Source organism: Mesoplodon bidens, assembly GCF_964165515.1.
Source record: "Mesoplodon bidens genome assembly, chromosome: X".
Classification (NCBI taxonomy): domain Eukaryota; kingdom Metazoa; phylum Chordata; class Mammalia; order Artiodactyla; family Ziphiidae; genus Mesoplodon; species Mesoplodon bidens.
The window spans coordinates 48,287,757-48,301,693 of NC_138163.1; the positions used below are offsets into that span (position 1 = coordinate 48,287,757).

The 13,937-nt window shown below is 36.5% G+C and overlaps 1 protein-coding gene across 1 annotated transcript in view; it reads right to left on the reverse strand.

The window, feature by feature from the left end:
- The window catches only part of RADX (RPA1 related single stranded DNA binding protein, X-linked), a gene marked incomplete at its 3' end in the record, with an annotated part of 68,470 nt that overhangs the window by 18,984 nt on the left and 35,549 nt on the right, over nt 1-13,937 (reverse strand). Inside the window, 1 exon segment of the mRNA XM_081221989.1 lies at nt 3,082-3,155. Coding sequence (XP_081078115.1) covers nt 3,082-3,155 — 74 coding nt within the window.

Genomic DNA, 13,937 nt, shown 5'->3' on the forward strand with positions numbered 1-13,937 from the left:
TAAACTTCTCTAAATATATATTTATACCACAACAGTTGAATACACATTCTTTTCAAAAATACACGAAATATCTCCAGGATGGACCATATGTTAGGCCACAAAATAAGCCTCAATAAATTTAAAAAGAATCACATAATACAAAGTATCTTTTCTGACCACAATAGAATGAAGCTAGAAATTAATAATAGCAGGAAAACTAGAGAATTCACAAATATGTGGAAATTAAACAACACACTCTTAAGCAACTAATGGGTCAAATAAGAAGTCACAAGGGAAATTATAAAATACCTTGAGATGAGCAAAAATGAAAATACAACATAAAAACTTATAAGATGCAGTGAAAAGTGGTGATCTGAGGGAAATTTACAGCAGAAATACTGATATTAAAAAAAAGAACTATGAAGAACAGTATGGAGGTTCCTTAAAAAACTAAAAGTAGAACTACCATACGACCCAGCAATCCCACTACTGGGCATAGGCCCTGAGAAAACCATAATTCAAAAAGAGTCATGTACCAAAATGTTCATTGCAGCTCTATTTACAACAGCCAGGACATGGAAGCAACCTAAGTGTCCATCAACAGATGAATGGATAAAGAAGATGTGGCCCATATATACAATGGAATATTACTCAGCCATAAAAAGAAACAAAACTGAGTTATTTGTAGTGAGGTGGCTGGACCTAGAGACTGTCATACACAGTGAAGTAAGTCAGAAAGAGAAAAATAAATACCGTATGCTAACACATATATATGGAATCTTAAAAAAATGGTCATGAAGGACCTAGGGGCAAGATGGGAATAAAGACACAGACCTACTAGAGAATGGACTTGAGGATATGGGGAGGGGGAAGGGCAAGCTGGGACAAAGTGAGAGAGTGGCATGGACATATATACACTACCAAACGTAAAATAGACAGCTAGTGGGAAGCAGCCGCATAGCACAGGGAGATCAGCTTGGTGCTTTGTGACCACCTAGAGGGGTGGGATAGGGAGGGTGGGAGAGAGGGAGACACAAGAGGGAAGAGATATGGGGACATATGTATATGTATAACTGATTCACTTTGTTATAAAGCAGAAGCTAACACACCATTGTAAAGCAATTATACTCCAATAAAGATGTTAAAAAAAAGAAAGATCTCATTCAATAACGTAACATTAAACTTTGAGGAACTAGAAAAAGAGAAAACTAAACCCAAAGTTAAGAAAAAGAAGTAATTATGCTTAGAGTAAATATAAATGAAATAGAGAAGAGAAAAAATAATAAAATCTAAGAAACCAAAAGCTTGTCCTATGTAAAGACCAACAAAATTGATAATCTTTACCTCAACTGACCTTCTCCCCAAGGAGAGAAGACACAAAAACTAAATGCAGAAATGAAAATGTGATTTATTACAGAAATAAAAATGATTATAATAGAATACTATGAACAATCATACACCAACAAATTAGAAAACCTAGATGAAACAAACTCCTAAAAGCAAAGAAATTACCTAAACTCACTGAAAAAGAAAAAAAAAATCTCCACAGACTGGTAACAAGAGATTCAAAAGGAAATTAAGAAACCTATGCCAAATATAATAGCAACTAAAAGAATAAAATACCTAGGAATAACTTTAAGCAAGGAGGTGAATGACTTGTGTACTGAACACTACAAAACATTGTTGAAATAAATTAAAGAATGTCTAAAAATGAACAGAATGAAATCCCATGTTCATGGACTAGAAGAGTTAATATTATTAAGATGTCAATACTATCCAAAACAATCTGCAGACTCAATGCAATCCCTATCAAAATCTCAAAAGCCTATTTTGCAAAAATGGTAAAATGGATCCTTAAATTCATATGGAATTACAAGGAGTCCCAAATGCTAAAGCAATCTTGAACAAGAAGAACAACGTTGGAGGACTCATACACCCCAATTTCAAATCTTGATACAAAGCTACAGTAATCAAAACATTGTGACACTGACATAGGGGCATACATATAGACCAGTGGAATAGAATTTGATGTTTAATAAGGGTTCTAATTCAATTCAGTGGGTACTAAGTCAATTCAATTTTTCCTGCCCATTGTCCAGGGAATACAGGAAGCTTCTTGATACTTCCCCATGCTGATGGGAATAATTTTTCTGGACCTTAATAACCTTCCAACTTTATATTAGTTCTACTTCACATGTAAGAGGCCTGTGGTCTGGACTCTCTTTTCCATGTCGTTATTACACCTCAGCCTATGATCATTTAGGCCGCTATCTAGTTCTGAAATACCCAGGAGCAGTTTTAGTTTTAGTTCCTACTCGCCACTAAATTTAAATTCTTTTGTTTCTGCCACTTAGCGATTTTTCACTCTTGCTTTCAGCTTGGTTATATATTTATATTATAATGATCTTCCCCTTATTTTCTATCTTTTATTTTTTGGGGGGTATAGACCAGATCCCTTTGTGGGTTCTTAATCTGTCAGACTGACTAGAAGTCAATCCCCAAATAAGAGTAACTCAAAAAGCAAGAAGGATCTAAAGTGCTAAAAAGTCTAGAGAGATGAGCCCTTATAACATCTGATCTAAACAAAACCACTCTAAGGATACCCTACCAAAACTAAATTGTGTCATGAAATCACTTCAGAAATGAACCCAAATATTCAAACCAGTCAACCTAACATCAAAGAAAGGAACTACAACTATCTTTTAAGCTTTACCTATATTTATTGTCAAATAAAAATTAAACTTCCTACTTTAGTATTCTTCTGTTAATTCAAAATAGTACATTTGAAGAGATGTGCTACCAAATAAACAACTTAATAAGTGCTTAATATAAACAAGTTTATTTATATTTACTTGCACTTTGGTGATGATACCAAATTGTTCTAAATTTGGGACCAGTACTTTTGACAAGGACTTAAGCTAATATAAATAAAAATAGAAACAAAAATAACTAGCTACATATAGTTTAATACAAGTACTTATATTATGCTAGTGGCAGGCATGACCCAAAAATGCAGAATCAAATCAAACAGCAATCTGTATATAACAGTGTTCCATAAAGACTTTATAAATCATCATCATCATCATCGTCAAAGCAACATACGTTGGAAGGTGCTTCGCATGCCTTGTTTATTTCCTTTTGTTTGTGCAGAAGTTTCTAGCTGAGGCACAGGAATTCTACAAAAGATTTAAAAAAAGATAACAAATAGTTAACAATAGTTATAAAAAGAGACTTGAATGGGAAAAAAACTAATTGGTTCCATTCAGAGTTTATTCTAATTCAATACATTTAGAAAATTTATAGGTTTAGTTTCTTAACGTAATGCATTAGGAATTTAAGGAAAACACATTCAAACTATGAACAAATATCCATACTAACATAATTCAAATACTGCAACAGATTTAAATGTTCTCTTAAGGAGTATTACACAAAAGAAAGTATTCAACTTTATTAAATGTCAACTAAAGATGGATATATATTTCATTCCCTATGATAGGAATTTAAAAATTTGTCCAATGGCTTATTTTCATCTTTGCTTTGTTCAAATACTCTGGAAAACTATTTGGCCTAACTCTCCAACTTCATTTCAGAGTTTTCTATAAGCCTCATGTTGGTTCAAACCTTCGTGTTTTTCTTTCAGCCAGGAAAAACCCTATGCTCCTTTTCCTTTGCCTAGTTAACTCTTCTTCCTCTTTCAACATTTAGCTCAGGCATTATTTCCTATAAGAAGCCAACCTTGGGCTTCCCTGGTGGCGCAGTGGTTGGGAGCCCGCCTGCCAATGCGGGGGACGCAGGTTTGTGCCCTGGTCCGGGAGGATCCCACATGCCGCGGAGCGGCTGGGCCCGTGAGCCATGGCCGCTGGGCCTGCGCGTCCGGAGCCTGTGCTCCATAACGGGAGAGGCCACAACAGTGAGAGGCCCACGTACCGCAAAAAAAAAAAAAAAAAAAAAAGCCAACCTTGATCTCTAGTCAAGGCTCACTGATCCTTGTATATGCTGTCATAGCACCATGAATAAACTTTATCATAGCATTCATCACACTGTATTAAAATTACTGGTTTTTCAATCTGTCTCTTCTACCAGTTTCTACCATAAACTCTACAAAAATATATACTTTATTTTTTTGTATCTCCACAGGATATCCACTCAATAACTGTTTATTGAACTGAAAAAAAAAGTGAAAAGGGAAGCATCTTATTTTGAAGCTGAGGAGAGAAGCTTGCACTTATAATAAAGACTTATTTCTTACAAACTTTCAGTATACTTCTATGATGAGCATTTTCCTTTGTTGTATTCCCAAAACTAAAAGCATAAAGCAAAACAGAAGTGTCATGTTGTAGAATGCCACATAATATTGCTCAACTTATTTTATCAATAGATTTGTCTCTTATAATAGTATTCTTTATTTTACTAATGAGTTATTAATGAATACAAAGAACTAGCTTTCATGAAGACTGCATCCATTTCAATATAAAACTCCAGCAAATAAAAACACATTTTACAGTTGTAATTTAAACTTTTTTTCTGAGTATTGAAAAATGGTATTTCTAGAGATTAGTAAACTGAAAACATCAACTCTGAGAGATATTTAAATAAATAAAAAATAGTTAAATTACATGTATTTTGAGATCATTAAACAGTATGTATATACTTTTAAATACATGGTGTTATAAAGTGATTTTTTTATCTGAAATAAATTAGAAGAAATAATTTTCCAAACTCTAACAGCATCATTATATTGTATAGAATTTTTTTAAAGTGGCTTAGGGAATTTTTACTGGAATATACAATCATTCATTTGTATGCCTTAAGTGTCTTAAAGGTGAGGGGCTTCATAACAGAAGTGGAGGTATACAATGTCTACGGGTATCAACTGAGGAAACTGAAAAAAAAAGAGATGAAAAATGAAAATATAAGAAATAAAAGGATACCTGAGGAAAGAAAGGGAAACAACGGTTAAAAGAAGAGGCAATAACATTACATATGATGGATAGCGGCCGAATATTATAAAAACTGTCAGAGGCAATAAGCTGTACTCTAACTTTTCCCTTTACACCAACTTACTGACCTTAGATAAAAGTCATATAGATTGTATAGTATGCCATGCCCTCATCTATATAACAGTATTATAGTTAATATTATTGTAGTCTTTCCTATAATAACTCTGCTTTTCTTAGAAGGAGACACTGATAACGATTTTTAAGGATTCAGATAAACCTGGTATGGTTCATTTTCTATCTTTATGGAGTAAATATTACCAACAGAATGCAAAGAGTAAGTTTTAATGTCTCATTGTTATATTTTATTTCTCAGTGCTAACTTTTGAATGAGTTGATGTATTTTGACTACATTTTACTATCTAACATAGAGCACCATGGTTTACTATCTACCATTTGGATTAAAATGTTCTTTAATACAACCTCTTAAATGGTCATATTTGTTACTATCATAAATTGTACAAATGGAAGCCGACCAACAGGTAATACAGATATTGGAGTCAGCAAGCCAGGATTTAAAATACAATGATGTGCCAATAGAGTAACATGCCCAGATTCCACAAGGAGAGGGCATAGAAGCTCCATGTTCCCTCTCAGACCTTTCTCTATGTGTCTCCATTTGGCTCTTCCTGATCTGTATTCTTTACAATAAAACTGTGATTGTAAGTATAGTGTTTTTCTGAGTTCTTTGCATCATTCTAGTAAGCTATTGACTCTGAGGGGGACATGGGAACTCCTGAATTTGTAGCCACTTGGTTGGAAGTGAGGGTGGCCTGGGGACCAGCTGAATTGTGGCTAGCATCTGAAGTAAGGTCAGTCTCGTGGAGGACTAAGCCCTTAAGAGTCTGATGTTAAGTTTGGGTAGTTAGTATTAGAAATGAATCACAGTATAGCTAATTGGGTTGGAAACCCAACAAGAGCTCAATGAACCTAACTGATAGGTTTAATAGCAGATTGTACATAGTGAAAAAGTAAACGGAGTGACAAGTCCAAACTGAAACATGGAATCAAAGACAAAAATGAAATATGTATATGAATAAAAAAGAATGTAGTGTAAGAAACTTGTTGGTCACAGTTAGAAGTGCTAACAGAATCATGGAAAGAGAGGAAATAATGAGGAAGAAAATATATTTGAAGAGATAATGGCAGATGGTTTTCCAAAACTGATGAAAGATATCAATACACAGATTCAAGAAGCTCAGTAGTATAAAACAAAGAAAACCACTCCTTGGCACATCATATTTAAACAGTTGAAAATCAAAGAGAAAATCTTAAAAGCACTCAGAGAAAAAGGACGCAATATCCTTGAAGGAGCAATTAGAAGACACTAGCCTGATTCTTAATAGAAACAATGAAAGCAATAAAACAGTAGAATCAGACATTTAAAAAAATCTGCAACCTAGTGAAAATATCCTTTTAGAAGTAAAGGTGAAATAAAGATGCTTTTAAGCAAACAGAAAGAGAGAATATATCATCAGCAAGCTGTACTGAAATAAATGCTGAGAGGAATTCTTCAGTCAGAAGGAAAATGATCCCAGAAAGAAGTATGAAAATACAAGTAGGAATGAAGAGAACCAAAAACAGTGTGGTTAAATATAACTGAAAGCTAACCGTATGAGAAAAGCAATACTAATAATGTCCTACAGAATTTAAAATACATGTAGAATTAAAATACAAGGCAAAAATAATGAAAATGGAGACAAATGGAATTGAAGTGTTCTAAGGATCTAGCATTATCAGGAAATGGTAAAATAATTTGTATTTAACTTCAATAAGTCAAGTGTTCAGGTTGTAATTTATAGCGTGACCACTGAAGAATATATACCTATCAAATTAAAAGAGGGGAAATTGAATAATTAAAGCTATTTGATTAAGCAAATAGTATAAAAATTGATATAAGCCCCAAATACATATCTTCCTCAACTTATGATGGGGTTAAATCCCAATAAACCCACTGTAAGTTGAAAATACCGTAACTTGAGAATGAATTTAATTCACTTGACCTATCAAACATCATAGCTTAGCCTCGCCTACCTTACACGTGCTCAGAACACTTACAAAAATAGTCTACAGTTTGGCAAAATCACCGAACACAAAGCCACTGTTATAATAAAGTGTTGCATATCTCATGCAATTTATTGAATACTGTATTGAAAGTGAAAAACAGAACGGTTGTCTGGGTACAGAATGATTGTAAGTATATCAGTTGTTTACGCTTGTGATCGCATGACTGACTGGGAGCTGTGGCTCACTGTCACTGCCTCACGTCACAAGAGAGTATAGTACTGCATATCACTAGCCCGGGAAAAGATCAAAATTCGGAACTTGAAGTATGGTTTCTACTGAATGTGTATTGCTTTCGCATCATTGTAAAGTTGAAAACTCATAAGTTGAACCATCATAAGTTGGGGACCACCTGTATCATTAACTCCATTAAAAGTGAATGGAGGGGAGACGCAAGAGGGAAGGGCTATGGGAACAGATGTATATGTATAACTGATTCACTTTGTTATAAAGCAGAAACTAACAAAAAAAAGTGAATGGAGAGTGATATCAGCATCATGGCAAAGGGAGATGCTCTCTTTGTCTCTCTCCTTCTATCTACTATCAGTAAAGCATCCACGACTTAACAAAAGTGCCTCTGCCCAACACACCAGGACACTGGAGAATTCCACATATCTGTACACCTAAAGGTGGGTGGACTAGAACACACAGAGGAGGTGGAACTTGGGGAAGAGTGGAGGTGGCACCTGCCGTCCTGGTCCCCCAGCCATGGCAACTGAACCTGCAGTCCCAGAAAACCCAGTAGTGACAGGGGAGGGGGTGAATACAACTCTGGCCTCCTGGCTGCAGTGGTGCCCACAGCCACAGATAACTGGGCAGCAGTGGCAGTAGGGTCTGGGACCCTGTCTCTCCAACTGTGGAGGTGCCCATGACTCTCTCTCCTCGCCCCCTGCTTACAGCGGCAGAGTCCTCAAACCTGACAATACTGAACACAGCAGAGGTTCCTGTGCCACCTGAGCTATCCCCCATCCTGCAGTGGGAGTGCCTGCAACTCAGGAGGTCCTAAACATGGCAGAATTGTCCACCATCCTGGTGTGCCAGGCAGTGACACCAGCCACACCAGCAGCAGCATGGCACTAACGACACTGGAGGCATAAGCAGTGACAACTAGGGCACTGGCTGATACCTCTGACAGAGGCGGTAGAAAGTGGAAAGTGCTGACTGTCAAACATAACTAGAGGCAGCTCAGGTAAGAGAAACCAAAAACTTGTGGTATAGCACCACCTACTGGAAGATAAAAGAAGGGCTTAACCTGTTGAATTGTTAGAAACAAGAAAAAAAAAAAAAAAAGCTTTACCTAAAGAAGGTGTTTGCCACTTGAAATGAGCTAGCAGAGGAACAACTCATCAAGCACCATGAAGAACCACAGTAACATTGTACCACAAAAAGAAAATGACAATTCTCCAGAAACCAAACTGAAAATCACAGAATATTGTGATCTAACTGATAGAAAATTCAAAATGGCTATTATAAAACTCAATGAGCTACAAGAAAACTCAGAAAGTTCAATGAGTTTAGGAATAAAATTAATGAACAAAAGGAATACTTTACCAAAGAGACTGAAACTAAAATGAACCAATCAGAAATTCTGGAGCTGAAGAACTCAGTAAACGAGTTGAAGGATGCATTACAAAGCACTGGAAATAGAGCAGACCACATGCAAGAGAGAATTAGTGAGCTTGAAGACAGAAATATAGAAATGATACAAGGAGAAGAGGAAAGATAATTAAAATATATTTTTTTAAATGAGTAAATTCTACAAGAGCTAGCTGACCCTTTTAGGAAGGGCAATAGTAGGGTAATGGACATCCCAGAAGGAGAAGAGAGGGAGAAGGGAGGAGAGAGTTTATTTAAAGAAATAATAGCTGAGAATTTCCCAAGTCTGGGGAAGGAGGTGGATATACAAGTCCATGAAGCTAAGAGAAAACCTACTTGCCTCAATGCAAAAAAGACCTTCTCCAAGACCCCTTATACTAAAACTGCCAAAAGTCAATGACACAGAAAGAATTTTAAAGGCAGGGGGAAAAGGATGGTAACCCACAAAGGAACCCACATTAGGCTATCAGCAGATTTCTTAGCAGAAACTTCACAGGTCAGTGGAGGGAGTCGAATGACATTCTCAAAATACTGAAAGATAAAAACTGTCACCCAAGAATACTCTATCCAGCAAAGTTATCACTCAGATATGAAGGAGAAATAAAGAGTTTCCCAAACAAAGCTGAGGGAGCTCATTAACACTAGATCTGCCTTATGAGAAATGTTGAAAGGAACTCTTCTACCAGAAACAAAAAGGCAAAAAAGGACACAAAACTTTGAGTAAGGTAATAAATAGACAGAATCAGAAAACTGTAACTCTATATCAGAATAGGGTTTTTGTTTTTGTTTTTTAAAATTTTTTAGGCCATGTCTCACGGCATGTGGGATCTTAGCTCCCCGACCAGGGATTGAACCCATGCCCCCTGTGTTGGGAGCGCAGAGTCTTAACCACTGGACTACCAGGGAAGTCCCCAGAATAGGTTTTTTAACAATTTATTATAGCATAAAGGTTAAAGGCGAAAAAAGAAGAAAACATAACTATAGCTACTTCAATTTGGTAACAAACTCACAACATAAAGAGGGGTAATTTGAGAAACAAAAACACGAACAGGGATGAGGAAAAGGACGTAACTTATATAGGTAAATGAAGATAAGATGCTATCAGCAGAAAAGGAACTATTTTATCTATGAGGTGTTGTATACAAACCTAATACATAAAACATAAATCTAAAGCAGAGACACAAAACATAAAAAAATAGGAAACTGGGGCTTCCCTGGTGGCGCAGTGGTTGAGAGTCCACCTGCCGATGCAGGGGAAATGGGTTTGTGCCCCGGTCCGGGAAGATCCTACATGCTGCGGAGCGGCTGGGCCTGTGAGCCATGGCTGCTGATCCTGCGCGTCCGGAGCCTGCGCTCCGTGCTCCGCAACAACAGTGAGAGGCCCGTGTACTGCAAAAAAAAAAAAAAAAAAAGGAAACTGAGAAAAACATCATAGAAAACCACCAAACCAAAATGGTAGATTGAAATACAAGGAAAAAGAAACAATGGAGATATAGAGCAACCAGAAAACAAAAGAATAAATGGCAGTACTAAGTCCTCATCTATCAATAATCACCCTAAATGTAAATGGATTGAATTCACGAGGCAAAAGACAGAGTGGTTGGATGGATTAAAAAACAAGACACAATTATATGCTGCCTCCAGGAGACTCATCTTGGCTCTAAGGACAAACATAAACTCAAAGTGAAGGAATGGAAGATGATGCTTCAAGCAAATTGCAGCCAAAAGAAAGCAGGTATAGCCACACTCACATCAGACAAAATAGACTTCAAGACAAAAAAAGGTAACAATAGACAATGGACAGTATATAATGATAAAGTGGACAATTCATCAAGAAGACATAACAGTGATTAATATATATGCACCTAACATTAGGACCACCAAAATACAGAAAGCAATTATCAACAGATTTAAAAGGAGACATTGACAACAACACAATAATAGTAGAGAACTTTAACATCCCACTTAACATCAATGGATAGATCATTCAGACAGAAAGTCAACAAGGAAACAGTAGCCTTAACTGAAATATCAGACCAGATGGATTTGATAGATTTGTATAGAACATTCCATCCAAATGCTGCAGAAAACACATTTTTCTCAAGTGCATGGGAAACCTTCTCAAGGACAGACCATATATTGGAACCCAAAACAACTCTCAATAAATTTTAAAAGATTTGAAATTATATCTTTTTGAAAGTATCTTTTCTGATCAAAATAGTATGAAACTAGAAACCAACTACAAGAAGAAAGCTAAAAAAAATCGCAAATGTGTGGACACTGAACAACATGCTAATGAATAACTATTGGGTCAGTGACAAAGTCAAAGGAGAAATCAAAAAATACCTGACAACAAATCCAAATGAAAATTCAACAAAGCAAAATCTAAGGGATGCAGCAAAAGTGGTACTAAGGGCTCCCCTGGTGGAACAGTGGTTGAGAGTCCACCTGCTGATGCAGGGGATGTGGGTTTGTGCCCCGGTCTGGGAGGGTCCCACATGCCATGGAGTGGCTGGGCCTGTGAGCCATGGCCACTGAGCCTGTGTGTCCGGAGCCTGTGCTCTGCAACAGGAGAGGCCACAACAGTGAGAGGCCTGCATACCGCAAAAAAAAAAAAAAAAGTGGTACTAAGATGGAAGTTTACAGCAATACAGGCTTACCTCAAGAAACAAGAAAAATACCAAATAAATAATTTAACCTTACATCTAGAGGAAGTAGAAAAAGAAGAACAAATGAAGCCCAAAATCAGTAGATGGAAGGAAGTAATAAAGATCAGAGCAGAAATAAATGAAATAGAGACTAAAAACAAAAAACAATAGACAAGATCAATCCAACAGAGCCAGTTCTCTGAAAAGATAAACAAAATTGAGAAACCTTTAGCCAGACTAAGAAAAAAAGAGAAGACTCTGATAAATAAAATCAAAAATGGAAGAGGAGGGACTTCCCTGGTGACGCAGTGGTTAAGAATCCGCCTGCCAGTGCAGGGGACATGGGTTTGATCCCTGGTCCAGGAAGATCCCACATGCCGCAGAGCAACTAAGCCTGTGCACCACAACTACTGCGCCTGCGCTCTAGAGCCCATGTCCCGCAACAAGAGAAGCCACCGCAACGAGAAGCCCGCGCACTGCAACGAAGAGTAGCCCCCGCTCGCTGCAACTAGAGAAAGCTCGCACACAGCAACAAAGACCCAAGGCAGCCAAAATAAATAAAAATATTTTTTTTTTAAAAATGGAAGAGGAGAAATAACAACAGATACCACAGAAATACTAAGGCTTATAAGAGAATATTATAAAACAGTTATATGCCAACAAATTGAACAACCCAGAAGAAATGGACAAGTTCTTAGAATCATACAACCTTCCAAGACTGAATCAAGAAGAAACAGAAAATCTGAATAGACTGATCACTAGTAAAGTGATTGAAACAGTAATCAAAAACCTCCCCCCGAAACAAAAGTCCAGGACCAGACAGCTTCACAGGTGAATTCTACCAAACATTCAAAGAGGATTTAATACCTATCCTTCTCAAACTCTTCCAAAAAATTGAAGAGGAGGGAACACTTCCTAATTTTAAATGTCCATATCACCTAAAGCAATTTACAGATTCACTGCCATCCTTATCAAAATCCCAAAGGCATTTTTCACAGAAATAGAACAAAGAATTCTAAAATTTATTTGGAACCAAAACAGACCGCAAATAACCAAAGCAATCACGAGAAAAAAGAACAAAGCTGGAGGTATCATACTTCCTGATTTCAAACTATATTACACAGCTATAATAATCAAAACAGCATGGTATTTGCAGAAAAACTGATACATAAATCAATGAAATAGAATTGAGATATCAGAAATAAACTCATACATAAATGAACAATTAATTTATAACAAGGGAGCAAAAGTACATACAGTGGGGGAAGGAATCTCTTCAATAAATGGTGTTGGGAAAACTGGACAGCCACATGCAAAAAAATGAAAATGGACCATAATCTCACACCATACACAAAAATCAACTGAAAATGGGTAAATGAATTGAATGTAGGCCCTGAGACCATAAAACTCCTAGAAGACGACATTGGCAGTATGTTCTTTGACATTGGTCTTAGCATTATCTTTCTAAGTAGGTCTCCTCAAGAAGGGAAACAAAACCAAAAATAAACACAAATGGGACTACATCAAGCTAAAAAGCTTCTGCACAGCAAAGGAAACCATTAATAAAATGAAAGGACAACCTACCAAATGAGAGAAGATATTTGCAAATCATATATCCCATAAAGGGTTAATATCCAAAATATATTTAAAAATGAATACAACTCAGCCTCAAAAAACCAAACAATACGATTAAAAAATGGGCAGAGGACCTGAATAGACATTTTTCCAAAGGAAACATACAGATGGCCAACAGGCACATGAAAAGATGTTCAACATCACTAATTATCAGGGAAATGCAAATGAAAACCACAGTGAGATATCACCTCACACCTTCACACCTGTCAGAATGGCCATTATCAAAAAGACAACAAATAATAAGTGTTGGTGAGGATGTGGAGAAAAGGGAACACCCCTACATTATTGGTCAGAATGTAAATTGGTGCAGGCACTATGGAAAACAGTATGGAGATTCCTCAAAAAATTAACAGAACTACCATATGATCCAGCTATCTCACTTATGGATATTTATTCAAAGAATATGAAAACACTAATTTGAAAAGATATATGCACCCCTATGTTCTCAGCAGCATTATTTGCAGTAGCCAAGATATGGAAACAACCTAAGTGCCCATCAACAGATGGATGGATAAAGATGTAATATATACAATGGAATACTCCTCAGCCATAAAAAAGATGAAATCTTGTCATTTGTGACAATATGGATGGATCCTGAGGTTATTATGCTAAGTGGAATAAGTTAGACTGGGAAAGACAAATACTATATGATCTCTCTTATCCGTAGAATAAAAAAAAAGAGAGGCAAAAAATGTTTATTTTTTTGTAATTCCCCATTTTAAACTCACATTCAATTAGTCCATGATGAGCATGGCAGATAAGAGAGCTTCTGTTATGTGTTGAATTGTGTCTCCTGAAAATTCATGTTGAAGTCCTAACCACCAGTACCTCAGAATGTGACCTTATTTAGATATAGGGTCACTGAAGATGTAATTAGTTAAGATGAGGTCATGTTGGATTAGGGTGGGCTCCTAGTCCAACATGACTGATGTCCTTATCGAAAGGTGAAATTTGGACACAGATACACATTGGAGTGATGTTTCTACAAGCCAAGGAAAGCCAAAGATGGCTAGCAACC